The sequence below is a fragment of the Penaeus vannamei genome, chromosome 43, assembly GCF_042767895.1.
Source record: "Penaeus vannamei isolate JL-2024 chromosome 43, ASM4276789v1, whole genome shotgun sequence".
Classification (NCBI taxonomy): Eukaryota; Metazoa; Arthropoda; class Malacostraca; order Decapoda; family Penaeidae; genus Penaeus; species Penaeus vannamei.
The window spans coordinates 9283701-9310478 of NC_091591.1; the positions used below are offsets into that span (position 1 = coordinate 9283701).

At 39.3% G+C, this 26778-nt stretch overlaps 1 protein-coding gene across 1 annotated transcript; it reads left to right on the top strand.

Moving 5' to 3' along the window:
* Window positions 1–138: 138 nt before the first annotated feature.
* Window positions 139–23206, top strand: Cul4 (cullin 4). The gene is made up of 14 exons (XM_070118949.1): window positions 139–997; window positions 10707–10886; window positions 11946–12135; window positions 12393–12581; window positions 13253–13399; window positions 13698–13884; window positions 15166–15358; window positions 15843–15979; window positions 17077–17241; window positions 17544–17711; window positions 18177–18332; window positions 18695–18865; window positions 19318–19470; window positions 19884–23206. The coding sequence occupies exons 1-14, from the start codon at window positions 736–738 to the stop codon at window positions 19977–19979; spliced, it is 2394 nt and encodes a 797-aa protein (XP_069975050.1). The 5' UTR covers window positions 139–735; the 3' UTR covers window positions 19980–23206.
* Window positions 23207–26778: the final 3572 nt, after the last annotated feature.

Consider the following 26778-nt stretch of genomic DNA (forward strand, 5'->3'; position numbering starts at 1 on the left):
TGACGTGTTTCTGAATTGAAGTGTGAATTGATGATTAATGTCATGTGCAGATGAACTGGCATCAATGCACAATTGACGAACTAAACCTTAATTCATTTATTGTCAACTATAAGGGTTTGGATCGCCCTTAGTCTCCCTCTCGTTGGCCTTATTCCTCACACATGCCAATTGAAAACATCAAGTTGTCGTTAGTCATTCTTGTGATTTACACTTCATTCGCCTCTGATTCTCGCCATACTTGCTCGAAATATTTCCCTTGGCACCCGGACGAGGCACACGAGGAGGATCGAGGCATATTGAAGAAGACATACACACGGAATGTCCCCGTTTGTTCGATCGCCGTGACGAACATGCGATGCAGATTTAATTTTTGAATCGCGCCGGACATATATAAATATCTCGGTTAGGCGGGGATCGACGTAGCTAATTCCGGCCGGCGTGTGACCCGAACAGGTGTAGGGCAAAGGGATCATTCGCCAGGGTTTCGGAGGCTGACCACTCGGCGAAGTCCCGCAGGAGGGGAATCGGACGCGGCGTTCGAGACTCGCACGGACCCTGCATCTTCCCTTCCTTCCTTCGCCTTCGTCCTTCGTCTGCGCCTGATTTTCGCCTCCAGACATGACCTGGCGGGGAACCTTCGTGGGCAGGACGTGCAGATGACCTGGGTGGCGATCGTAGTACGTTCGAGTCGCGGCCAGAGTCCCCAAAGAGACTGTTATGAGGACGTAGAGGAGGATGATGTCTTCCCCGAGGGCGCCGCCAGCCTTTGTGAGCAGTGAGAGCGTTTCAAACGGACAGAGAAAAAGGCTTTCCTCGGGCTCGCCGGACCGCCCGCACCTGCAGAAGAAGGTCTGTCGACAGAGTGACATCATGGAGAGTCAGAAAGTGGCAAACTTTTCCTCCGTGGCCGCACCCAACGGCGTCAGCAAGCAGCCCTCGGTCCTCGGCAAGAAGCAGGGCGCCGAGAAGAAGGTGCTCGCCATCAAGAACTTCAAAGGTAATTCTGTGCCTCGGTTGTGATTCGGGGCCAAGGCACGGGGTGTTCTCTCGCCCCTCACAGGACCTTTGGGGGGGACCCTCCCCGCCACACTGCCTGCTTCTGGCATGGGTTAGATCGCCAGAGGTGGTCCTTTTCCCTCTTCTTTTCTCTCTCTTATTTATTTTTTCTTTCTTTTTTTCTCATACTTTTATCTGCCACTGTCAGTGTCAGCCCTTTTACTCACCATTAAGATCTGCAAAGGAATTCTCTCGCCTCGTCTGCTGTCTTTCCATTTTGCTGTTATTTTCCGCTGCCACACAATGCCTGCTTGCGTGCTTTTGCATTAGGTGCTGTAGGGCACATTAGGGTAGAGTAGGACTATCACCCACGATGTTGCAGACAATTTTCGCTTTTAGTGCCAGAAGCAATAGTACATCATGTTGTGCTGGGGTCACCTTGTTATGTAATTCAGTTAAAAGAATGAAAGTAGGTTTTAGATCATAATGGTGAGGTCATGGTGAAGAGTATATGAAATCAATATTATATTTTGTTTACTAACATTTTGCTGCAAAATGAATATTGAAAAGAGAAATAGGTGTAGAAGACAAACCGAGTTATATTTAGATAGCACTAACCTGTGGATTTGATTTGCCATTTCACAGGTTTGGAGAAAGTTGCTTGTAGTGTTTTGCTGGTATTTGTCAATTTTCAAATTTCTGCTAAGTACTGATTTGTATAGGGGAAGTCCATGCTTACGGAGACGTAAATATGTATGAAAAGTTCTGGTTGTCCGTTTTTGGCAAATCAGACAAACACACCTAGGCTTTTTTTACTTAATTTTCTTCTCGTGATTACATTAAATGCATTCTTGTTACAGCCTCATGCATTTTGCTTTTATCTTTTGATGGAAAGCACACAATCTCATGTCAGATACAGTAGCACACAAGGTCAAGTGATCACCCCAGCCCATGCACCTCAAGCATGCTCAGGCAAAGACCAACAGTTTTCTGTCATGTATATTTTGGCAAACTAGACCTGTTCTGGTTCCTTTTGGGATAATGTTGCCAAGGAAGTCGTATAACCTCTGTCTTGGTAGAATATATGGGCTAATATTTGTTGGCCTTTTACCAGAGTACTCTCAGATTCGAAAATCAAGGTAGTCGCTTGTTGCAGACGTTAATCAGTGTTACCCAAAGATCTTAGGCCTTCACAGACCATATCAAGGTTTAAGTGAATTAAGAGAAAACACTAACCAAATCACTACATGGGATAAAAGTATTTTTCTGTAAGGTACTGTAGATGTCCAGGAAATCCTTACAAGGTTACAGTGTTTTATTTATTAGTATTTTTGTAGGAAGGGAAAGAAAGTGTTTTGTTAGTATATATTTTGTTATAGTACATAGAAATGTCAGTTGACAATATTACATTTTAGCTTTGTTAGCTTAGTTTATACATCTTTATGAGATCTTTATTCAAGCTGTGATAATATGAGCTTGGTTGGAAGAGTGAGTTTGGGTTATGGCTGGGCCATGGAAGTCCTCTTAATTCAGGTGTCAATTAGTTGTGCAGAAAGATATAAAAAGCAATATTATATGTACTTCCTGAAAAGGATTCAAACAATCCATTCTTTCCACTTATTATATGTATTTCTTTAGTTCCATGTTTTGAAGAATTGTTGCTCTAATATTTGTCTTGTCTGAAGTGCAACCTTTGTTATGAAACTGGCTTTTGATGACCATTGTGTCTGGAAAGTTGAAATCTCCAACCAGGAAGTATATAGTTTATGAAGGGATTAATCAGAAAACTATGTGTTTTAAGATAGAACAAGGAATGGAGGCCATACCAGGATGTAACACACATCACTCAAGTGACCTTGACCTTTTCTTTGTTCCTAGAAGTTTCTCAATCATGTCATAATCATGAATTTCTCTTCCCTGTGTAATTTTATATCAGAGGCTTTGAGCCAAGTTTCTCTCTTTGATGGAATCTCACTTTTGTTCTAAAGTTCATAAGAAGATAGGTGTATTAGATTCTTGGGTAATAATGTAGTCAGGAGATGGCTCTAAGTCATACTCATCAATGAAAGTTATGGCTGCCATGCTAGTGTCTATAGGTCAGATGTGAAAGTAAAAGGCTGATGATAAGCATGGTGTCTATGCTAATGTAAACAAACATATGGTCACTAGTCAGTGTGTCAGAAGTCATTTTATTTGTCCCATTGATCTTTTTATATTTTATCTTACTGGATATGGTACTGAACCTTTCACTGTATCTGGAAGATTAGTAATATTAAAGCAAATAGTGCACCACTTTACTGACAAATTGGTAACCTTACTCATCCCCCACCCCCATTAGATATATGAGGGGCAGGAAATGTTATTTTTAACAACTTTTTTATTTATCATAACCTCTACTAGGCATACCATAGATCTTTTAGGTAGGTGAGAATAATTTTAATTACAGTGAAACCAAGATATCACAGTAGAATCACTAATGTGTAGGTGATGTCTTAGGACTATTCATATTTAATAACTCACTGGCAACCTTCTTGTACAGTTTCCAGGATTGGGTGGGTTGTATTAGAATATAAGGAAGCAATGTGGTGTTGTTGCATTTTAACAGATAAAGTTCTTGTACAATGTATTAAAAAGATAATAATAATAATATGCCAGGTGTAAGTATTGAAGTAAGTGAAGTAGAAAAGATTACGTATATAAGCCTAATCTGCTGTGGGTGTTGCAGAAGAGAATGAAAGCATGGATTAGGCCTAATGTGGTTCTTTAGATTGTTTTATACTTCGAATCTCGTATAGTACATCTATTCAAGCTGTGTATGACATTGTATAAAGTAAGGTCATTGACTAAAACTATATATAGTTAAATGCTGAACTTTAAGCATAGATACTACATTAATAAAAAAATATTTCATAGAAAGCTGACTACAGTAATCTCAAAAGTAACACCACAGACCTTTTTTTCCTAATGCAGTTTACAGTGACAGGTTGACCTTTATTTTTTATCTATATTTACAAATGGAAAGCTGCAGATAAGATAATGTTTATCACCTTCAATTTCCATAAATTTTCTACTTCAGAGTGCTTGCCATAGTTTCCAAAGTGGTTGCTGTCTGTATTTTCCATTATACAGTAATATACTACTTACTTTTTTGATAGCAAGACAAAATACAGAAAGATATGATAATTGGTTCAGCCATACATGGTAATCCATTTATAAGTGTATGAATGTGAGAAAGTGATTAAAGAAGGGGTTGAGTTAAATCATAATTTTTTAGTTGTGTTCTTTGTTTTTACATAATACACACATGGGTTACTAGGTTACTTCTTTCTGTGACTAATTTTTGTTACAAAATCATTTGCCATAATTCTATGCCTGCACTCTGACATATCTGAAATTCCATGATTCAGGTTCGGTTCCCAAAATAATATCCCTATGAGTGTGGTAATGACTCCACTATTCTACCTACAACAACATGCAAATCTCACTGAGGAGATGAATCCTTACCAATTCATTTGCTGCTTGGTATTGCAGACATTGCAAATGTATTTGTGTTTGTTGTTGCTGGCAAAAGTACTTGTATGTATTTCATGGCAGTGGACTGAATTAACAAATGATGTCATAGTGCAACCATTTGCCTAGGTATTTGTGCATTGTAAATTACATTTTTATTGTATGTCAAAAAGACTTCATAAGAAAAAAGAAAAGATAAGTAACTCCGTATATACAGACATTCATTCACTTACTGACTACCCCCCTTTTCTCTCTCTCTCTCTCTCTCTCTCTCTCTCTCTCTCTCTCTCTCTCTCTCTCTCTCTCTCTCTCTCTCTCTCTCTCTCTCTCTCTCTCTCTCTCTCTCTCTCTCCCCCTCTCTCCCTCTCCCTGTCTGCTCCTCCTCCTCATCCTTCCCCCTCCCCCTTGTGTCTCTCTCCCCACTCCCCCACCCATTCTCTCCCTTTTTCTTTCTCTCCCTTTTGCTCCCTCTCCCTCCCACTCTCTCTCTTTTCCCCTGCCTCCCCCCCCCCCCCTCTCTCTCTCTCTTTTCCCCTGCCTCCCTCCCCCCACTCTCTCTCTCTTCCCCCCCCCCCCACTCTCACTCTCCCTCTCTCTCTCGCTCTCTCTCTCTCTCTCTCTCTCTCTCTCTCTCTCTCTCTCTCTCTCTCTCTCTCTCTCTCTCTCTCTCTCTCTCTCTCTCTCTCTCTCTCTCTCTCAGTCTCTCTCTCTCTCTCTCTCTCTCTCTCTCTCTCTCTCTCTCTCACTCTCTCACTCTCTCTCTCACATTCTTGACAGTAGACTAGTGACATTTGATAATATCTTGCTTTCACCTGTTCCTGCCCTCCCAAAGCAAAAAAGTTAAACAGCCTAATAACTTGAAAATAATATTTGAGTGTGTGTGTGTGTGTGTGTGTGTGTGTGTGTGTGTGTGTGTGTGTGTGTGTGTGTGTGTGTGTGTGTGTGTGTGTGTGTGTGTGTGTGTGAGAGAGAGAGAGAGAGAGAGAGAGAGAGAGAGAGAGAGAGAGAGAGAGAGAGAGAGAGGGAGAGAGGGAGAGGGAGGGAGAGGAGGAGGGAGGGAGGGAGGAGGAGGGAGGGAGGGAAGGGGAACATATTACTAGATTATTTTTTTATGTAGGCACTCAAAGCCATGTGAAAGTATGTAGGCCTACTGGTATTATGAGCTTTAACAATGTTGGTGTCTTAATGTAGTTGTTTATTCGTCCTGAATTCATAGTAGACTTACTATTGTCTTGTAGATATCGGGGGCTGGTTTTTTTTTTTTTTTTTTTTTTTTTTTTTTTTTTTTCCATGACTTGGAAGAGTCAAAATGACTTACCATGGGGAGAAATTTTATTTATTTATTATGATTTCTCTCCCTCTCTCCCTCTCCTTCTCTCCCCCTCTCCCTCTCTCCCTCTCTCCCCCTCTCCCGCTCCCTCTCCCTTCTTCCCTCTCTCCCCTCTCTCCCCCTCCCTCTCCCCCTCTCCCCCTCTCTCCCTCTCCCCTCTCTCCTCTCCCTCTCCCTCTCTCTCCCTCTCCCTCTCCCTCTCTCTCTCCCTCTCTCTCTCCCTTTCTCTTTCCCTTTCTCTTTCCCTTTCTCTCTCCCTCTCTCTCTCCCTCTCTCTCTCCCTCTCTCTCTCCCTCTCTCTCTCTCTCTCTCTCTCTCTCTCTCTCTCTCTCTCTCTCTCTCTCTCTCTTTCTCTCTTTCTTTCTCTCTCTCTCTCTCTCTCGCTCTCTCTCTCTCTCCTGTCTCTCCTGTCTCTCCTGTCTCTCCTGTCTCTCCTGTCTCTCTCTCTCTCTCTCGCTATCTCTCTCTCTCTCTCTCTCGCTCTCTCTCTCTCTCGCTCTCTCGTTCTCTCTCTCTCTCTCTCTCTCTCTCTCTCTCTCTCTCTCTCTCTCTACTTTTGGTTGAGATATGCAGAGTAAAGTAACATTTTAATGTCAGCTGATTTCCTTAGATAACATTTTGAATTCTAGTGATTGTCATTCAAATTGTCTTATCACAGAGCATAGAAACAATTCTGGGGTAGTTGAAAGTATACTTAGCAAATTATATCTTGTTGCACCATAATGGGAAGTAATTTTTTTCTTCTTCTTATTATTATTATGATTACTATTCTTCTTTCTGGATGTAACTGATGGAAGAAAACAGGCATAAGGGGACATGGGAAGCCACTAAAGGATATCGCTTGTGAGGCCCAGCTGAAAGCCAGCTGAAAGGCCTTATCCTCAGGAGGCTTAGGATATGACTAACCTCAGTTTGTGTTACATGGTGGTTATGTTGAATAATTATATCTGCTATATATCTAGTTATTTATTTTGTCACCTTTTTTTACTTTTTATATTCTTCTTATTCTTTAAAGTTAACAAGCTAAAAATATATACAAATAGAGAATTTGGATAATATATATATATATATATATATATATATATATATATATATATATATATATATATATGTATATGTATATATATATATATATATGTATATTAATATATTTTATATTTATATATGTGTGTTAATTTTTGTCTGATTCTCACGGTCCTCTTGATGAAACCCCTCCATAGACATCTTAGGGTTCGTGGACCCATGGCTAAGAACCCCTGGGCTAGACACCGGATAACATTTTTTTCTTGTAAAAAATAATAAAGAATATTTCTAACCAACTAGACAGAGAGAGACAGGGGCAGGGACAGAGATAGAGAGCCAGGGGCAGGGACAGAGATAGAGAGCCTGGGGCAGGGACAGAGATAGAGAGCCAGGGGCAGGGACAGAGATAGAGAGACAGGGGCAGGGACAGAGATAGAGAGACAGGGGCAGGGACAGAGATAGAGAGACAGGGGCAGGGACAGAGATAGAGAGACAGGGGCAGGGACAGAGATAGAGAGACAGGGGCAGGGGCAGAGATAGAGAGACAGGGGCAGGGACAGAGATAGAGACAGGGGCAGGGACAGAGATAGAGAGACAGGGGCAGGGACAGAGATAGAGAGACAGGGGCAGGGACAGAGATAGAGAGACAGGGGCAGGGACAGAGATAGAGAGACAGGGGCAGGGACAGAGATAAGAGAGACAGGGGCAGGGACAGAGATAGAGAGACAGGGGCAGGGACAGAGATAGAGAGACAGGGGCAGGGACAGAGATAGAGAGACAGGGGCAGGGACAGAGATAGAGAGACAGGGGCAGGGACAGAGATAGAGAGACAGGGGCAGGGACAGAGATAGAGAGACAGGGGCAGGGACAGAGATAGAGAGACAGGGGCAGGGACAGAGATAGAGAGACAGGGGCAGGGACAGAGAGAGAGAGAGACAGGGGCAGGGACAGAGAGAGAGAGAGACAGGGGCAGGGACAGAGAGAGAGAGAGACAGGGGCAGGGACAGAGAGGAGAGAGAGACAGGGGCAGGGACAGAGAGAGAGAGAGACAGGGGCAGGGACAGAGAGAGAGAGAGAGACAGGGGCAGGGACAGAGAGAGAGAGAGACAGGGGCAGGGACAGAGAGAGAGAGAGACAGGAGCGGGGACAGAGAGAGAGAGGGACAGGGACAGGGACAGGGACAGGATCAGAGAGAGAGAGAGAGAGACAGGGACAGGGACAGACAGAGAGAGATAGATAGAGAGAGACAGAGTGAGAGAGAGAGAGAGAGAGAGAGAGAGAGAGAGAGAGAGAGAGAGAGAGAGAGAGAGAGAGAGAGACAGGCAGGGGCAGGGGGCAGGGACAGGAGAGAGAGAAGAGGAGGACAGAGAGAGAGAGAGACAGGGGCAGGGACAGAGACAGACAGACAGACAGGGACAGAGAGAGAGAGAGAGAGAGAGGGACAGAGAGAGAGACAGGGACAGGGACAGAGAGAGAGACAGGGACAGGGACAGGGACAGAGAGAGAGACAGGGACAGGGACAGAGAGAGAGAGACAGGGACAGGGACAGGGACAGAGAGAGAGAGACAGGGACAGGGACAGAGAGAGAGAGAGAGAGAGACAGGGACAGTGACAGTGACAGAGAGAGAGAGAGACATGGACAAGGATAGAGAGAGTAAGACAGGGACAGGGATAGAGAGAGAGAGAGAGAGAGAGACAGGGACAGGGACAGAGAGAGAGAGACAGGGGCAGGAACAGAGACAGAGGCAGGGGCAGGGACAGAGAGAGGTAGAGGTAGAGAGAGAGAGGGAGGGACAGAGACAGACAGACAGACAGACAGACAGAGACTGGGGGTGGGGGTATGGATAGAGAGACCAATAGTTAAGAGACTTTCCCTTATCCTCTTAAGACGCACCTGACATAACTAATAACCAATCTCCCCCCCCCCCCCTCCACGACCTCCTTTTGCAACTCAGCATCATCTAAGGGTATTAGTGACACAACTTAATACAGTCTCTCAAAGGGTTAAATCCCCAAGTCATTGGTCAGGGTTGTGTGCCTTGTCACTATATGTTATGATAAATACATGCATTGTTGTTATGAATATTTGTAAAGGGTCAGGGAGACATTTAGAAATTTCATATGAGTTTGAATATTTTAAACAATTGATACTTTCTATGAAATCATTTGCAAATCTTATCAACTGACAATAACAAATTATTAGTCATTCTTGTTGAAAGTTTGTGAAAATGCCTACTGAAAAAAATCACATATATATTGCTTAATATTTGATAAACATTAGCTGTAAAATATTATACCCATCAAGATCACTAAAATCACTTTATATTCCAAAATTATTTTCAATAAACTAGCCATTTTATATTCCAAAGTGAAAATTTTGTTTCATATGCATTTTTGTTTACATGGACATGCATTCTCAAAAGAAACAACTAAGATTATTAGACTACTGTATATTAATGGAACTTGCAACATCAACATTTTTATAAAATGTTGAGAAAGAGATGAACTGAAAATTATGATGATGATGATGATGATGATGATGGATAAATAAATAAACATTGGGAGAGGTAACTAAGGTTCCAGAAACAAGGTAATATGTAGTTACTAGGTAGTTCTGCATATTTATTTGATTATGTTTAGAGATAGAAGTTAGTTTCAATTTCTTGTCTTTTTTGCTTTTCCTTTATGCTTGTTCCTCAGATAAGTTATTTCAATAAAATAGTGAGTTTCTTGTTTTTTGTTGGAATGCATTGACAAATGTCTTTCATTTCAAAATGAAATGAATATCTTACATGCAGACTGGTTCAAAATTAGTTAAAGATCAAAATATTTAAGGTCAGTTGGATTTTAGGGTACTCAACTTTTCCTTCTTTTTTCTCTTCTCCTTTCTTCTTTTATTTATTTTATTTTATTTTTATTTTCTCTCTTTTCTTTTCTTTCTTCTTTCTCCACTTGGCCTAATTTGCATTTGGTAAGAGGGATAGCCATTATTGTTAACAAGATAGACAAAATACACTTAAAAGCAAGTAAACAGTTGATTTTGCTGCTCCCACACAAACTCACTGGTATTCAGTATCATCAATATTCATCAGTAAGCTTCACCAATAATAATTTATGTCGCATCCCTTGTCTGTTTGTCTCTTTCTTTGCTTCCATCTTTTACCTTCTCTTTATTTATTTCTATCAGAAGGTACATATCAAACCATGTGTGTTTTTGTGTTGACTGTGGAATGCAGCAGCAACGGACATTATGCAGTGCTGATACAGGGGTGATCATAAATTATGATTCTCTCTCTCTCTCTCTCTCTCTCTCTCTCTCTCTCTCTCTCTCTCTCTCTCTCTCTCTCTCTCTCTCTCTCTCTCTCTCTCTCTCTCTCTCTCTCTCTCTCTCTCTCTCTGTGTGCGTGTGTGTGTGCGTGTGTGTGTGCGTGCGTGTGTGTGTGTGTGTGTGTGAGAGAGAGAGAGAGAGAGAGAGAGAGAGAAGAGAGAGAGAGAGAGAGAGAGAGAGAGAGAGAGAGAGAGAGAGAGAGAGAGAGAGAGAGAGATTCCTATATATGTTTACATATATAAATATGTATATATCTAAAAATATCTACATGTATCTATATATATCTAGATTTACATATATGATAAATAGTCCCCTTTGCATATGTGTGTAATTTGTTTGTTCAGTGGCTATTCATGTTCATTGTTTTTGTGGGTTTTGGTAGTGTTGGCTAGCTTGTTGGTTTGTTAAGTAGGATAATTAAAAATTTATGAATAGATCTTGAGGTGTGTCTTTGCCCAAGTTAGATGCCTTTTTTTCTATCTTTTTCTTTGATTAATTTTCAAATATATTTCCTTCCAGTGCACAACCAACCTGCCATTGATCATATTGCTGAGTCATGGCGGTTTCTAAGAGAAGCAGTAGTAGCCATACAGGAGTCGAGAAAGCTACGAGACAACCTTACCCAAGAGGACTTGTACCGATATGTAGATAACTTAATCACAGAAAGGCCTCCAGCCTTACTTTATACCGATCTTAGAGGTAGGTCTTTGGCTTTTTTGGTGTACTGGCTCTGCTAGATGTATTATCTATTGGTGATTTCTTGTATGTCTCTGCTTTAGATATGTTTTTTTGTTCTCTTTCCTTCCTTCCTTTAGGGCAATAAAGATATGACATGATTAAGTAGTTTCATCAATGAGATGTTAAGCCTATGCTGCCAAGTTTATATCTGTTTCATAGATTTTGCTGCCAAGTATATATCTGTTTCATGGCATGATGTATGATTGTATCTTTTACTTGAATTGTTCATATTATGTGAGTAATACTAAGTGAAGAAAATGCTTACACTTATACACTTATTGTTATTTTTTATGTTAGCAGAAAGTCAGACTTATCAGTGACTTCATATTTAATTGAAAGTTTTAAGTGTGTTAAAAATTGGTTAATAGCAGAGATGTTGGCTTGGCTCTTTCAGTACTTCTAGCACAACATTAGAGCTTGTAGCTCTATTTCATAGATAGATATTTAAAACATTGAATGTTGCCCTTCGCTTTAAGAGCATGTATCTAAAAGTGACACCAAACAATGTCGCTACAATTAAAGTAAGATGAGCTCTTTCTGATGACCCTATTTCACAATGTATGTCATCATCCAGTGCATTCTGCAACTTGGTCCACCACAACCATTGCAAATTCTGCTATTTGTTAGTTGTGTTCTGTTTGTTTTTCGATGAATGACAGGTGGCTTTCTAATAAGTGTTAATAAGAAGTAAATTTACCAATCAGTTTTATATGTATAAAATTTTAGGGAAAAAAAAAAAAAAAGATAGTTATATTACAGTACAAGAGATACAAGTGCTGCAGTTGTATAAGATCCTCATCAGTAGTGCATTAAAATTGCCATGTTAAGTCATTCATTCTCATATTTGTCACAATAAAGTTTTTTCATCCTTTACTTTTTATGCATGGAATGAGTTATTACATCATGGCTATGTATCCAGTGCCTTGTAGAATACCTTGTTTATTAATATGGGACAGTTCTTGACGCACAGAAATTTTCACCCAGCTCATGATTGAGTGACATGCAAATGGTTTCTTGCAGATCTTACAGAGAAGCATATAAAATCCCGGTTGAACCAATTCCTGAGTGGGACAAGTGACCGGTTGACATTTTTAAGGCAGCTGAATGACTGTTGGACACACCATTGTCACCAGATGAAGATGGTGTGTAATATCTTCTTGGCATTGGACCGAGGATATGTCTTGCAGAACGCTCAGGTTTCCTCCATATGGTAAGCCTTTCATTTGAGTATATGATCAAATTGTTTATTCAGACAAGCCCTCAGAAATATTTTCTGATTGACTAATTACATGTCCTTTTTCCATCCTTCTCTCTCACCCTTTTTACTCTCTTGCCCTCTCCCTACATTCCTTCCTTCCTTTTCCTTGTCTCCCTTTTCAGATCTACCTCTTCCCTCCCAACTTTTTTTTCCTCCCCATCTCCTTCTTCCGCACCCATATATTCATTTCATTTTATTTTCATTTACAGGGATATGGGACTAGAATTGTTTCGACAAAATATACTGGAAGAAGTGGTAGTAGAAAATCGATGTGTGGATGGTTTACTCATGATGATTGAGAAAGAACGATCTGGGGAGACCATTGACAGATCTCTTGTCAAATCACTGTTAAGGATGTTGTCATCACTACAAATCTACCACAAAGTGTTTGAGAATAAGTGAGTACCCCTGTCTTTAAGAATTTGATGTCTGGTGAATGATAGCACTTCCTCTACTTTATTATTACTTTTTTGTTCTTCATAGTGATAGTACTGATTTGTTTTGTTTTGTTTTTTGTTTGTTTTTCTGTGTAATAGATTATTCATCTAGCTTTATATGATCCATGTGGGAGAAAATGTGAGGTGGTATTTGCCTTATAAGTGTCACATTGAATTTATGATTTAGTTCTGTTGTCTACAGAATGGTTTGCTAAATACGTAAGTTATATCTCACAAGTGAACATTAACCAGCTGTACAATTGCCCCCCAAAAGGAAATGTATACTTGTCTTTCATATTTGTAGAACATTGATGAAGATGTTAACTTTGTGAATGATGTATCCCCTTGATGGAAAAGGTTATCACAGTTTATAAGATTCAGATGACTTATTTACACTAGCTGATTTGTTGTTTGAAAAAAAAAATAATAATAAATGAAAGGTTTGACTAATATACAGACATTTAAGCAATTAGTGTCTGGTGTTCATACAGAGGAAGATGATATATGTAATTTTTTAGCAGTTTGTTATATTGTTTTTTTTTTTGGGGGGGGGGGGGTTCTTCACACTTTGGACAATTTGGCTAAGGAAATGAATTCTTCTGCTTAATATATTTTATTTTCTATCTTTACAGATTTTTGGTTGCAACAGAACAGCTATACTTACGAGAGGGTCAGCGTCTCATGCAAGACCGCGATGTTCCCCAGTACCTTCTGCATGTTGATAAGCGACTAACAGAGGAAAACAATAGAGTTCTTCACTACCTAGACATGTCAACTAAGTAAGTATTATTACAGTATTTCAAGATGTAAGTTTTGGTTACATTGTTGAGTAATACCAGTGATTTGAAGGTCAATTATACCCATGCTCAAATGTTTTAGTCCTGCCTCTTAATGCAGTATTTTGGTCAAATAAATTTTCTTTTCTGATTGACTTATCAGCCTATCCTCTCACTCCCTCTTAACACTCAACTTTTTTTCATTTTTTTCTCATCTTCCCTTTGGTGCATTTCTCTCTCTCTCTCTCTATGTGCCTCTCCATTTCTTCCTCAAATACTGAAATATTTGTTATTTCTGCAGACGACAGTTGATATACTGTGTGGAGAAGCAGCTCTTGAGTGAGCACAAGACACACCTTCTACAGAAAGGTTTAGATTCCCTGCTAGATCAGAATCGACGACACGACCTCACACTCCTGTATAACCTCTTTGCAAGGATTAAGGGAGGATTAGAAGACCTTTGTACACACTTCAATGCGTATATTAAGGTAAATTGCCATTGTATTGTTGAAATTGTAAATGCCAGTCATTAAGTACTACCTTTATGAACCTTTCCTTGGTAGCTGGCATAATTTTACATTTTGCAGTTTTTCAGTGTCAGGGTTGAAAATAAAAGTACCTGAAAGCATATGTGACTACTCAGAGTATGGATTGGTATCCCATACCTCTGGTCAGTTGTCCTCATTCATTGCCTTAGTGATTGACCTGACCACATTGAATGAAAATGTAAAATGAACTTATGACCTTGACCTTCTTATGTGGTCAGTCATGATCTTGTGTAACCTCAACTCCAGTTAATATTTTTGTTCTTCCTTTACCATTATTTGGCTTATTTTCATATGGGATTTTTATATTGTTGTTGTAAATATAACATGGAAGTGTTTATATAATTTTTAGAAAATGGTTTCTTCTATTATTTTATTATTATTATTATTTTTTTTTTTTTTCAATTTTGTGCCATTTTATTATTTCTAAATAATATTGATTACGAAAAATATATTCTTCATTGGTAGCTTCTTTTAGAAAATAAGAATACCTTAAATTATAGTTTTCAAAAAGCTGTCTCTAAATGATATCAGATTTGAATATGGAAGTGGAAGGCAGGGATTAGATGTAGTGATTAGTTCTATGTCATAAATTACCTAGCATGCAAGAGGTAGGACAATGTCTTCTTTCAAATTACTTTTTATGGGGTAGGTAGAATATAACCTTAAATGGATGCCTTCCTAACCTCAGGCCATAGCAGGGTTCAGACCCTCTTCAATGGAAGAACCTGTTGGTCCCAATTTGTGCTTGTTTATGTTGTACCACAGCAGCCCCTATGGATGTAAACAAGCTAGGAATCTGAAACTTCTTAAAGTTTGTATTTCATGGAAAGTTAGATAGAAAAGGTGATGATATGAAATAGTATGATATTTGGCAAAATATTTATTGCATTTTGTATCTGTTCATTTTGTGCTTACTTGTGATTTGCAGAAGCTGCCTTACATTTTACATATATAGAGATAAGTTATTGTATTAACCCTTTACCGGGCACACATCTTAATTACCTCATATACATACATGTATTTAAGTGATCATATATAGTCACTTGCCCGATAAAGGGTTAACTCTATCATAGAGGAGTTTTTTCATGTTAATTCTCTCTCACACCACCTCTGATCCATTGAGCAGCATTTGCATATGTTTTTGCCTGAATTTATTTTCCAGTATTTTTTGTACCAAACCTTGTTCAGCTCCTGTTCACAAAATATCCTTGCTTTTTCCAGTCATTTGGAAAGACAATAGTGATCAACCCAGAAAAGGACAAGGGAATGGTACAGGAGCTCCTAGACTTCAAGGATAAAATGGATGGTATTGTTAGCGAATGCTTCAGCTCATCAGATAAGTTTGTGTTGGCTCTGAAAGAAGCCTTTGAACACTTCATAAACCAGAGATTAAATAAACCTGCAGAATTAATAGGTGAGATTATGTTGTATATGTTTTTCTTCGTAATCCTGTCTGTTGTGTATTGTTTAGGTTTGAATGTCTTATTTTGATAAATAGTCGTTTGGCAAAATGTCTGGGTTCTTTTTTTCTAGCTTTTAGTGCTTGTTATCATTTCAAGTACATAAAAAGGTTGTAATTACAAAGGGAAAAAAATATTCACATAAAAATGTTGCTCATAACCTGTTTTGTTATCATGGGGTGTTCATTCTCTCATAGTTTTTGTACATTACAAGTTATTTTGGTATTATGATTAAATGAGTCACAATTTGCAGTGTAACAAGATTATATATCATGGGATAATTGTGTTACTATGTATAACATTGAATTTTCTCACAAAATTCAACAATTTGATGACAAAATATTGGATAAATGTGTTTATAAGGCATATCTCCAGAGTAATCTTTTTGATATACAGTTCTTTTGTAGATGGCATGAAACCAATATTTTTTCTTTGCAGCTAAATTTGTGGATGGCAAGCTCAGAGCTGGTAATAAGGAAGCAACAGAGGATGAGCTGGAGAGACTCCTAGACAAGATTATGGTCCTCTTCAGGTTTATTCATGGAAAGGATGTCTTTGAGGCATTCTACAAAAAGGTTTGTTTTTTTCCTCCCTCCTCTTTGTTCTCCTCCTTCTTTCTCATGCTCCCTCCTCCTCCTCCTCCTCTTCTTCCTCTTGTTCTCTCCTCCTCCTCCTCCTCCTCTTCTTGCTCCATCCTCCTCCTCTTCTTCCTCTTGCTCCATCCTCCTCCGCCTCCTCTTCTTCCTCTCTCTCCATCCTCCTCTGCCTCCTCCTCCTCCTCTTCTTTTTCTTCCTCTTGCTCCATCCTCCTCCTCCTCCTCTTCTTTTTCTTGCTCTTGCTCCCTCCTCCTCCTCTTTTTCTTCCTCTTGCTCCCTCCTCCTCCTCTTTTTCTTCCTCTTGCTCCCTCCTCCTCCTCCTCCTCTTCTTCTTCCTCTTGCTCCCTCCTCGTCTTCCTCCTCCTCTTCCTCTTGCCCCTTCCTCATCCTCCTCTTGCTCCCACCTCTTGCCCCCTCCTCATCCTCATCCTCCTCTTGTTCCCACCTCATCCTCATCCTCCTCTTGCTCCATCCTCACTCTCATCCTCCTCTTGTTCCCACCTCATCCTCATCCTCCTCTTGCTCTGTCCTCATCATCATCATCCTCTTGCTCTGTCCTCATCATCATCATCCTCTTGTTCCCACCTCATCCTCATCATCCTCTTGCCCCTCCTCATCCTCATCATCCTCTTGTTCCCACCTCATCCTCATCCTCCTCATCTTCATCCTCTTCTTGCTACCTCCTCCTCATCCTCCTTTTGCTACCTCCTTATCCTCATCCTCCTCTTGCTCCCTCATCCTTATACCTACCACCTTCCACTTCTTCCGCCTATTTTGCCTTTATTGTTGAATTACCCATTCTTCTCCAGAATCTAATATGAAATGTTTGAAGGAGATCAAAATACAATTTATTAAATATTTCATATTGCTTTCTTTGCTTGAAAACAACCAACCAACACTAGACAGGGATTATCCTAATGGTCAAGGGATATTTCAGTTCAATTGTTTAGAAAAGATGTGTCCAGTGAAAGTATAGAACCAGCAAATCCCTCTGGATTCTTTGTGGATCCTAGAGGGCACATTTTTGTTTCCCCCATATTTAAAGGGCTGCATGGTTATCACATCTCATTGACAGGATCTGGCAAAGAGACTGCTTGTAGGAAAATCAGCTAGCGTGGATGCAGAGAAGAGTATGTTAAGCAAACTGAAGCAGGAGTGTGGTCCTGGATTCACAAGCAAACTTGAAGGCATGTTCAAGGATATGGAGCTCTCTAAAGACATCATGTTAGCCTTCAAACAGGTAAGGGAAACGTGTGATCAGCATTTCATTTTGTTGGCAGTGTAATAGACTCAAGCAAATTTCATAAGATGGCAGATTTCATCATGGAGTTTTCGAGTAGCTTTTGATCTTGATGTGGTTCAGTAGTGATTGTTCTTTATGTTTATGAAGGACATTTTTAATCAGTATATAAAATGTTTGAGTAACTGTTCATAAACAGTTTGTACAGTGCTCTAAATGATGGAGAGGGGAAAACACTATTTGTTTTTTGTGTAGTTAGTCATGATACATATATATGTATTTATTTTCAATCTCATTTGCAGAATTCACATCTGGGAGGCACATCAATGGAACTTAATGTAAATATATTAACAATGGGTTACTGGCCAAACTATCCTGTGATGGAGGTCAACCTACCATCAGAAATGGTCAAGTATCAGCAAATCTTCACAAAGTTTTATTTGGCCAAGCATAGTAATAGGAAACTACAGGTAAGTTAAGAACAGATTTCCTTCAGGTGCACTTGATTAGTTCTTACCATTATAAAGTTATATTGTTAGACCACTGTTAGATATGATATTGAATATTTTCCATAGTTCAAATTTTCTTTCATATTTCATTTTCCTTTGTTGCTATGCTTTGCTTATCTACATTTTTGTTCCTTATCTTATTTTTACATATATTCATGCATTAACATGATATTGTCATTTAAATATCTACAAGATTTGTGTGAATTTTAAGTTTTTCATCTGTAATGAAATGGCATCATACATGCAATCTTTCCATTGTTCTAGAGTATAGCAGTGAAAATATGTGATATTCTTGAGGGAAATCAAATATATATATAATATGCCTATCTTAAGATTTACTACTTGATGTAATTGCTTGAATTTTGCTTACTTGATATCCCAGGTGCTGAATCATTTTATTTATTTCATATCCACTTTATCTTTTAGTGGCAACCGACCCTCGGACACTGTGTATTGAAAGCAGCATTTCCACTGGGAAGTAAGGAGCTACAAGTATCACTCTTCCAAGCTCTAGTGCTGCTCTTGTTTAATGATGCCGACAGTCTATCACTCGCTGACATCAGTAGTGGAACCAATATTGAGGTAGGACACATTAAACCAGGCAAATGCACTGTGTAGTATTGTGCTTGTATGGTGTAAAATTCAGTATGGTTTGCTTGACCCAGGGGGCACATTTAACATTATGGCATGTTATGGTGGAAAGTCCTGGATGCTGGGTGATAACTGATCATGTCATGAGTACTTTCTAAGTATATGGGATGATGTTTTTCACTCTTGACAGCAAGCCAGACAGTGGTCCAGCATCAGAGGGTATGTCACTGTTGTACACTTGTCCACATCACACTTCACCCCCAAAAAAAGTTGCCTATCCTTATTAGGTTAAAATATGAGTTTATTTTAACCTATTGGTATGGTCATATTCTATAAATGGTCAATTGTTTCAGGATGGGGAGCTCCGCCGAACTTTACAGTCCTTGGCTTGTGGCAAAGCGAGAGTCCTGCAAAAGATGCCACGTAGCAAAGATGTCAATGATGATGATAAATTCTTCTATAACAAGGATTTCACTAACCAGCTTTTCCGTATCAGAATTAATCAGATCCAAATGAAGGAAACGGTAAGTAAGAAGATTTTCTTGTGAAATTTTTAGGGAAGAAAGCATGGAGCCAGCTGTGCTTTGGCTTTAATTAATTTTGTTTTTGTTTTTTATTTTTTTTACATTTTTGAAGTCTTTTGTTGTCAGTATTTAGAATGTAAAATGGAACTGCACTTAACTATGTAGTAAAGGCAGGAGATTAGATACATAGTTCTGATGATGATATGATTTCAAGTGAATCCATTACATTATTTTTGAATGTCCTGCAAAAGTATCCAGCCACCAAAGTCTGTTTGATGTAAAGATTAAAAACTCTGGCCAGTGTACATGTTGCTGGAGAGACAGCCATTCTTGGCATGACATGACTACATGCCATTTGGAGGTAAAGGATACACATTTTTTGCACAACATTCAGATGATGTTATATGCAGCTGCTATTTCATATTTAAAAAAAAATTCCTGGCCCACCCCAGAGTGAAGAGCAGCAGCAGACCGAAGAGAGAGTATTCCAGGACCGCCAGTACCAGATTGATGCAGCAATTGTAAGGATTATGAAGATGAGGAAAGTCCTGCCCCACAACTTGCTCATCACTGAACTTTATAATCAGCTTAAATTCCCTGTCAAGGTATGTTTTTCAGTACCCGTTTTTGCTTCTTTCCCTTCTTGTTAGGCAAAGATTTCTTGTGTGTCATGCTGAATTTTTTTTCCCCTTTTCTGGCTAAAATGTATAATGTTTATTTATTAATCTCTACAAAAATATATATACAGTAGAGGTTCCATCTCATTTCATTATTATTTCTTCACTCCCTGATGTATTAATAATTCTAAATAATATTTTGATTTTATTTATAAGTCTCATACAGTATATATATGTTAATCTTGCTACCCCATGGAATCCTTATCAGTAACATGTCTTTGAGTAAAGTAAGACGTTGAATAATTGTTTTGAAAAGTCTACAGTATTATTCATCATAACTGAAAGCCCATCACCATTTGCCTTTGCATTGTCTGTTAACCTCACTATATTCTTGTTTGCAGCCAGCAGATTTGAAGAAGAGGATAGAGTCCCTCATTGACCGTGATTACATGGAACGAGATAAAGATAACCCCAATACGTATAACTACATTGCATAAGCAAGACCATGGAACAGCTGGGAACTTTGTGATATTTGTATTTCACTAGAACTTCACGAGGCATTGTACTCGACGGCAGGAGTTGGGAAGCAGACTGTATATGTGATATTAACTGTGCATCACAGAATTTGAATTGATATTAAACGTGTTAGATCGTTCAGAGCTAAATTGCAGCTCTACATCTTCAAGAATATGCTCTCCCACTTGAGGAAAATGGTAGTCGAATATACCAGTGAAACAGCATTAGCATTTGCAACTGTACATAAGTAAAAGTGGAAAAAGTGAATGAAAAATGGAATCCAGTGTTCTGACATTTCATACAAACACAAGGGAAAAAAGAAGTGATTCAACTTGTGTAACAATGCAATGTTTCTGTGAAGTACCCACCTTGCTAGAGATTTGCCATTGGCAGAGGAGTCTAGAATTCATTTTGTGACATGGGAAGAGCATCACACGATCACGCAATGTGTATAAAATCCTCAGTTCATTGAGTGTGAGGAATGTTTCAGGTTCTTTGATACAGAGTATAGGTGAGGAATATTTCCTTTGTGTTTGCTCATTTTCTTTCCTGCTCAGTTTGGGTTTTCCTTTTCATGGTTGCCATCGATGTTTTTTTATTGTGGTTATTATTATTGTTAATTTTGTTGTAATTATTATGATTATTAATTATTTTATTATTATTACTATTACTAGTACTAATACTATTACTAGTTTTTATATAATGAATTTGTTTGTGTCATTCTACTACTATTAATGTTTTCATCTTCGTCTTTTATATTTTTTTGTAGATTTCTTCATTGTGTAAAATTTGAAATTGGTTCCCATTTATTCTTTTTTATTATCATTACTTTTTTATGGTTATTGATAGCTATGATGATGATGAAGAAGACAGTGGTGATTGTTGTTGTGGCAATGATAGACATCATCATCATCATTATTATAGTGATGACTGTTGTTGGATATAACTACAACACTACAGAAAACCTGAGTACAATCTGTGGCCCAGAAAAGGCATTATCGTGAAAGGCAAGTTTATTGGAGAATGGAAAAAAAAAATACAATTGAAAAGGTAATTAGAATTGCAAATCCAGGATTTGTGTGAAAAATCAGCAATGACCTGTGAAAGTTGAATGGAAAGTATGCAAAGGAAAGCAAGATAGAAAGTGTTGAGTAACTCCCTATCACATTCATTTTTGTGTGTGCTTGTCCATGGTCTCAATCGTGTCTTTAAAACTCTTTCTTGACTACTGTTGGCATGATGCATTTTGTATTGCAAATGCAGCAAAAACTCTTGAGTAATGGTGGACTTTATATTAGCCACATTTGCAGCAGTTTTACAAGAAAGCAATATATACATAGCTTGAGGAAACTAAAAAGAGTAAAGTTTAACTCGTCTAGGAAGTAAAGGAAAGTAACTAAATCAAGTGATCACGAACTCTGTTATGTGATCAGGAGGAACGACCGCTGTAAATTTTAACTTGATAGAAAGTGGAGGGGTAAAACGCCTTAGGTCGGTGAAGGGCTGGAAGACCCTCGCCTTGCTCTGCCCTTCAGAGATGTTCAGGCAGTGCGAAAGTCACTATTAACCCTTTAATAATGTAACTGAAAGCCTTTTTTTTTTTCTTTCTTTCTTTCTTTCTTTCTCTCTTTCCTTTTTTCTTTCTTTTTTTTCTTTTTTTTTCAAGTCTTATTTGAGATGTCTGCACAGGGGGACGAATGTGGATGCCATTTAATCAGTAAAGGGAGAGCCGTAGTGAAGCGGGATTGAAGAAAAAATGAAGTGTCATAGCAGTCTGTAGAGGGAAGATGTATGTGTCCATTTTTGAATAAGTTCTCTGTACAGGAACAAAATTTAATTATTTTGAAAGTATTCCATGTTCTTCATGATGATAAATGAACAATAGAGTTAGGTTTAAAATTTCTCCTGTAGGAACTAGGAGTTTAATGAAAGGTATGTCCAATATACACTGTACCTTGACTTCAGAAAATGAAAAGTGTCACAATTGCTTAGTGTATGAATCCTAGTAAAAACTCGACAGGTTCTTGTATTTACCCTGCCACATCATATGCTTATTATATTTACTAAACTTGTATTCCGTGTTTTTAAAATATTGCATTATGATGAAAATTGATGCAACTTATGCTGCAGTTTATACTCCTCAACATCTTTTTGTACCATGTAAAAAAATAGGGTTGGCAAATCATTAAAATTGCTTCTTTATTATGGACTTAACCAAAAAATATTGTCTTGATATTTTCTGTTAAAAAAAAGATACAAAAAATAAATATCTGCCTGTATTTTCATTCTGATATGCCAGTTGTAGCAAGCAATGTCACCGAATAAATATGAAATTCCAGAAAGTGCAACATAAAAGTTCCTTCATCATGAATATCCACTTAAGAAATACCATTACTCACCTGCCTCATTTTATTTCACGGTTCTCAAATCAGTCGTCAATAAAACCTGCCTAGAAAAAGTGCCTACGAAACAGCCTCAATGACAACCTTCAGTGGTGTTCAGTGGTCAAAAATCAAGATGTTTATAACAATTAATGTAATACTGCTTTTTAGGTATTTTAATTTAGTTTGAAATAGTAGAAACTCAGGGGTGGTATTAAAAAACAAATGAACTTGGTTTTTGCTTGCTAATGTACATTAACTTTTTAAACTTGTAAAGGTTATTTTTATCTGTCGCAAGATGGAATAATTCTAAAGCATCTCTGTAGCTCATAGCACAGTGACATTGTCTACTTGTACATGTTGCAGAATTCATTAAAGGAGATTGCTGAGTTCATTTCGGTAGGTTTTCCTGAAAACAGGAATTTAAAAAGCCAGTGCATATTGGGTTCATATTAAGAGGCAGTGTAAGAAGGTGAATATGTAAAAATAAAGCTAGCAATTAATGCCAAGTAAATATGTAGCTTGACTAGAAAACTATATATATACGTATGTACAGCAAGCCTAACTACAAATATAAAATTGTGATAGCTTGTCCTATTCTTCACAGGGTTTCAGTTTTTAGGCATGAAAGCGGCATAAGGATGGTACTGAAATGACAAAGTTGTATAGCTGCTCAATCCTTTTACTTTGTTTTCGTCTTCTGAGAAGAAACATCATTTGAGGTTGGAACACTGAACATTCAGCCCAAGTAGCTGTATTAGTTATTCTCATATTCAATGGCTCCCCGTTCCTCTGTCAGATGGTCTTGTCAATAAACTTTGTTGGAATAATGAGTTTTTGTAATGCCATTTTATAGTCATTGAAGTCTGGAGCACCACTTTGTGATGAAGATTCTGGAAATGACTCTCACCTGACTTTGATATGTTAAACTGCAATAATACGTCTGTCATCAGTGTGGAAAGTGCCCTATTTTGCCACGTCTTTGCAGCTAGATCAGTACCCATTTGTAAAAAAATAAAATTACAGCATAAAACATTCGTTAGAAACCATAATATAAATTTTTGTTATGAAGAGTACTTAATATTTACAACAGTGATTCAATATTAATGACATGGACATATATTTAGAAGTATCACCTGACATCACCCTTTACTATACTTTCCTATAGTGCTGTATGACGTTAGATGTCTAACACATTTATTTCGCATTTAACCATTAACCATAGATTTAGAAGAGCAGGGGTCCTATTTAAAAAAGCACATCTTGCTTTTGGGTCAGTCCTGCATGGACACAGGATGCGATGGCATGTTATTCCCGTTTAAATGTCTAGTCCTTACGCCTCATGGGGATCCTGTAGGATGAACCATTTCTCTTCCCCACGTATGCCAGTCTTACCATGGCCAATAACGATCTTATACCCTTATTAGGGGTATTGATGCTTTCCCCTTTATCAACTAGCCCCATTGACATAACTTTTTTAGGTTCCCCGATCCCTGGCCCTTTGATCATGACTCCAAACATTGCTACTTCTACCCCTTCCACAATACCTAATGTAACCTCAGTCCATTCCAAGTAACCCGTGCAAATTTTTACTCGACCGTCCCCTCCTAATACCTTGCTCGTTGTGGGAGGGCTTAGGAGACGGAGACTGAGGCCCTATGTAGGGGATCACCCCTACCTTGGGCCTCAGCCCTCGCCTCAACTAATTTTGTTAGGTCTTTTCTTCACCATTTCCTCTTCCGTATCTTCATCCCCTTCTTCGACCCCGTTCCTAAGGTATGAGAGCCGTGCTGAAAGGACGAAAGGCTGGTTTTGTGTCAGTCATGAACGGCCTCCGGGAGGTATGTGCACGGTATTCCCTTGGTTAATTGCTTAGCCCTTACCCCTAATGGGGACCTTGTGGGGTAGACCGTTTCTTTTCCCCATTTTATTCAGGCTCACCATGGTCAATAATGAAGATTTTTACCCATAATAAGAGCATTAAAGCTTGCCCCTTCATCAGTTAGCTATCTAAATTTGATTTGGATGGTTTTTCGACCCCTGCCCTTCCTTTGACCATGGCTCCAACCACTAATAATACCACCACCTTGACGCTTGCAGACAACTCTATCCATTCCAGCCCCCCTCCCCCCAGGTAATTACTCAACCTCCAGAAAGCACCCCTTCCTCTCTCCCAACATTCTCCTCTTCAATGTCAATCCCCTCTTCCCATATTACGACTTCATCCTTATTGTCCTCCCCCCTTCAGAACTACTCCACTCCACACTACCCCATCTTCCTCTCGTCCTTCTGCCTCAACCACTGCAAACATTTTGAGTACTCTGGCTCAGCCAAATTGGATAAATTCTTTGCGATTCCCCCCACAACCGCCTATTTTGAGAATACCCTTCTCTTTCAACAGTACCTCCAAAAACATTTAGGCAAGGTTACCTTTCGCAGTCGTTCCGATCGTTCATGCCTTGTCACAATTACATCTGAATCCCAAGCTCGTGCACTATCAACCCTAACTGACCTCGCTAACCCATTCCTGCCGAACCTCAACCCTCTCTTAATACTTGTATTGGAACTGTTTCTATCCCCTGACTGAAAATCACCTACTTACCTGCCTTGCTGGTTATGATGCAGTGGCAGTACAGTGTTACACTATTGCTCCCAGAGGCCAGCATAAGTCCCATGTCAATATTGACAAGATTAGCCCTACTATGTCCGACCATATCGACCCCTTCCTCGTCAATGTCAGAAATGTTGGCGTTTTGGCCACCCAGCCAAACATTGTCGCTCCACAGCCCGCTGCCCTCCATGTGCCCAACCTGGTCATGACCGTTCAAATTGCCCTGCTTAGTCACGTGCGTGCGCTAATTGCAGAGACTCCCATAATGTATTTTATAGGAGCTGCCCTGCCTATAAGCTCGAATGAGGTAGCAGACAGGTTCAAACGAGGCCTCACTCTACGTGAGACCAGACAACAAGCACGACGACGAGGATTTTCTCTCTCAACTTATTCCAAAATAGTCCTTCGCTATGCTCCCCCACCACTTACAAGATGTTTCTGCATATCTACCAGTGTCTCTTCCCAATACCGTAAACCATCCTGCGTCTAATCACCCTATCTCCCAGTCGAATTCGTTTTCCAGTCTAAATCCAGATTCTCCAAACGCTACCACTTCCCCGATACCCCTCCTCTTCATTTTATTTGTCGCACCAGGTAACCTAAACGTTCCACTCCACCCTGTCCTACTACATCGTCTCCTACACCTTCCTCTTCTTTTGCTCCTCAGATATCTATCTCCTCTTCTCCACCTCATAAGAAAAGCTTTGTTTCTCAGTCCTCTTCACCCAACTCCCCTCCAAAGACCCTTGAGGACATCCAAAACTTCCTAAAGATGACCCAAGGGAACACTCCGCTCTTTCATCCACTCCCAATCCCTCTATTCCTACTCCTACATATAAAGTATTTGCAGATATCCATCCTCCTCCTCTTCAAGTTCCCTCCACCCCCTTTCCTCCTATACCCTCCCAACAAACCCGGCCTCTCTACCACTCACACGAATCCCCTCTATCACAACAGTGTCCTCCAGACTCCAGACATTCGTCCTGATACTTCACCACCTTCCTCAGTCCCCCTTTCTCATCCCCCGGATTCTTCTCCTCCTACTTCTCCAACACCCACCTCTGTTTTCCTTGAACAATGTCCATATTCCTTCCACAGTCACAGATACAATGCAATTCATTCAATCGCTCTACCCCTTAACCTTCCCATTTTAACTAATCCCAGCTCTACTTCGTTTACTTCCCTCTTTCCCCTTTTCGTCACCATACTGTTCTATAACACCCTCTTATCTTTGACATCTAACACGCCCCTCTCTCCCCGGATTCCTTTTCCAACAACCATCTGTTTTCCTTGAACATACACTGCAATTCACTCAGTCGCTCAACCCCCTTATCCATCTCCTTTCTACTAATCTGTTCTAGTTCACTTACTCCCCTCTTTTGCCTTTTCTTTATCATACTATCCTATAACGCTCTCTAATCTTTGACATCTAACACATTTTATCCTAATCTTTGACATCTAACACATTTTATCCTAATCTTTGACATCTAACACATTTTATCCTAATCTTTGACATCTAACACATTTTATCCTAATCTTTAACTCCTCTTTACCCTTTCCGACACAATACTTTACCATAGTGCTATATGAAATTTGATATCTATCCCATTTATTTGTTTCAAACATTAAACATTTCTCAACCGTCAGGAACATCCTCTTTCCCAACATCCACTCCGTCATCTTTACATGTCTTCATTTTCTACCCCATTCAATCCCATGCCCATTGTTGTCTTGGGAGGGGGGGGGGGTGCTTAGGAGACCAAGCTTGAGGCCCAGTGTTGGGGATTT

Excerpts from the sequence above, each read along its gene's own strand:
- Cul4 (XM_070118949.1), top strand. The coding sequence starts at position 736 with ATGATGTCTTCCCCGAGGGCGCCGCCAGCCTTTGTGAGCAGTGAGAGC. Across the intron at positions 12,582-13,252 it reads CACAAAGTGTTTGAGAATAA|ATTTTTGGTTGCAACAGAAC; the intron begins GTGAGTACCCCT and ends CTATCTTTACAG. Across the intron at positions 19,471-19,883 it reads AGCTTAAATTCCCTGTCAAG|CCAGCAGATTTGAAGAAGAG; the intron begins GTATGTTTTTCA and ends TCTTGTTTGCAG.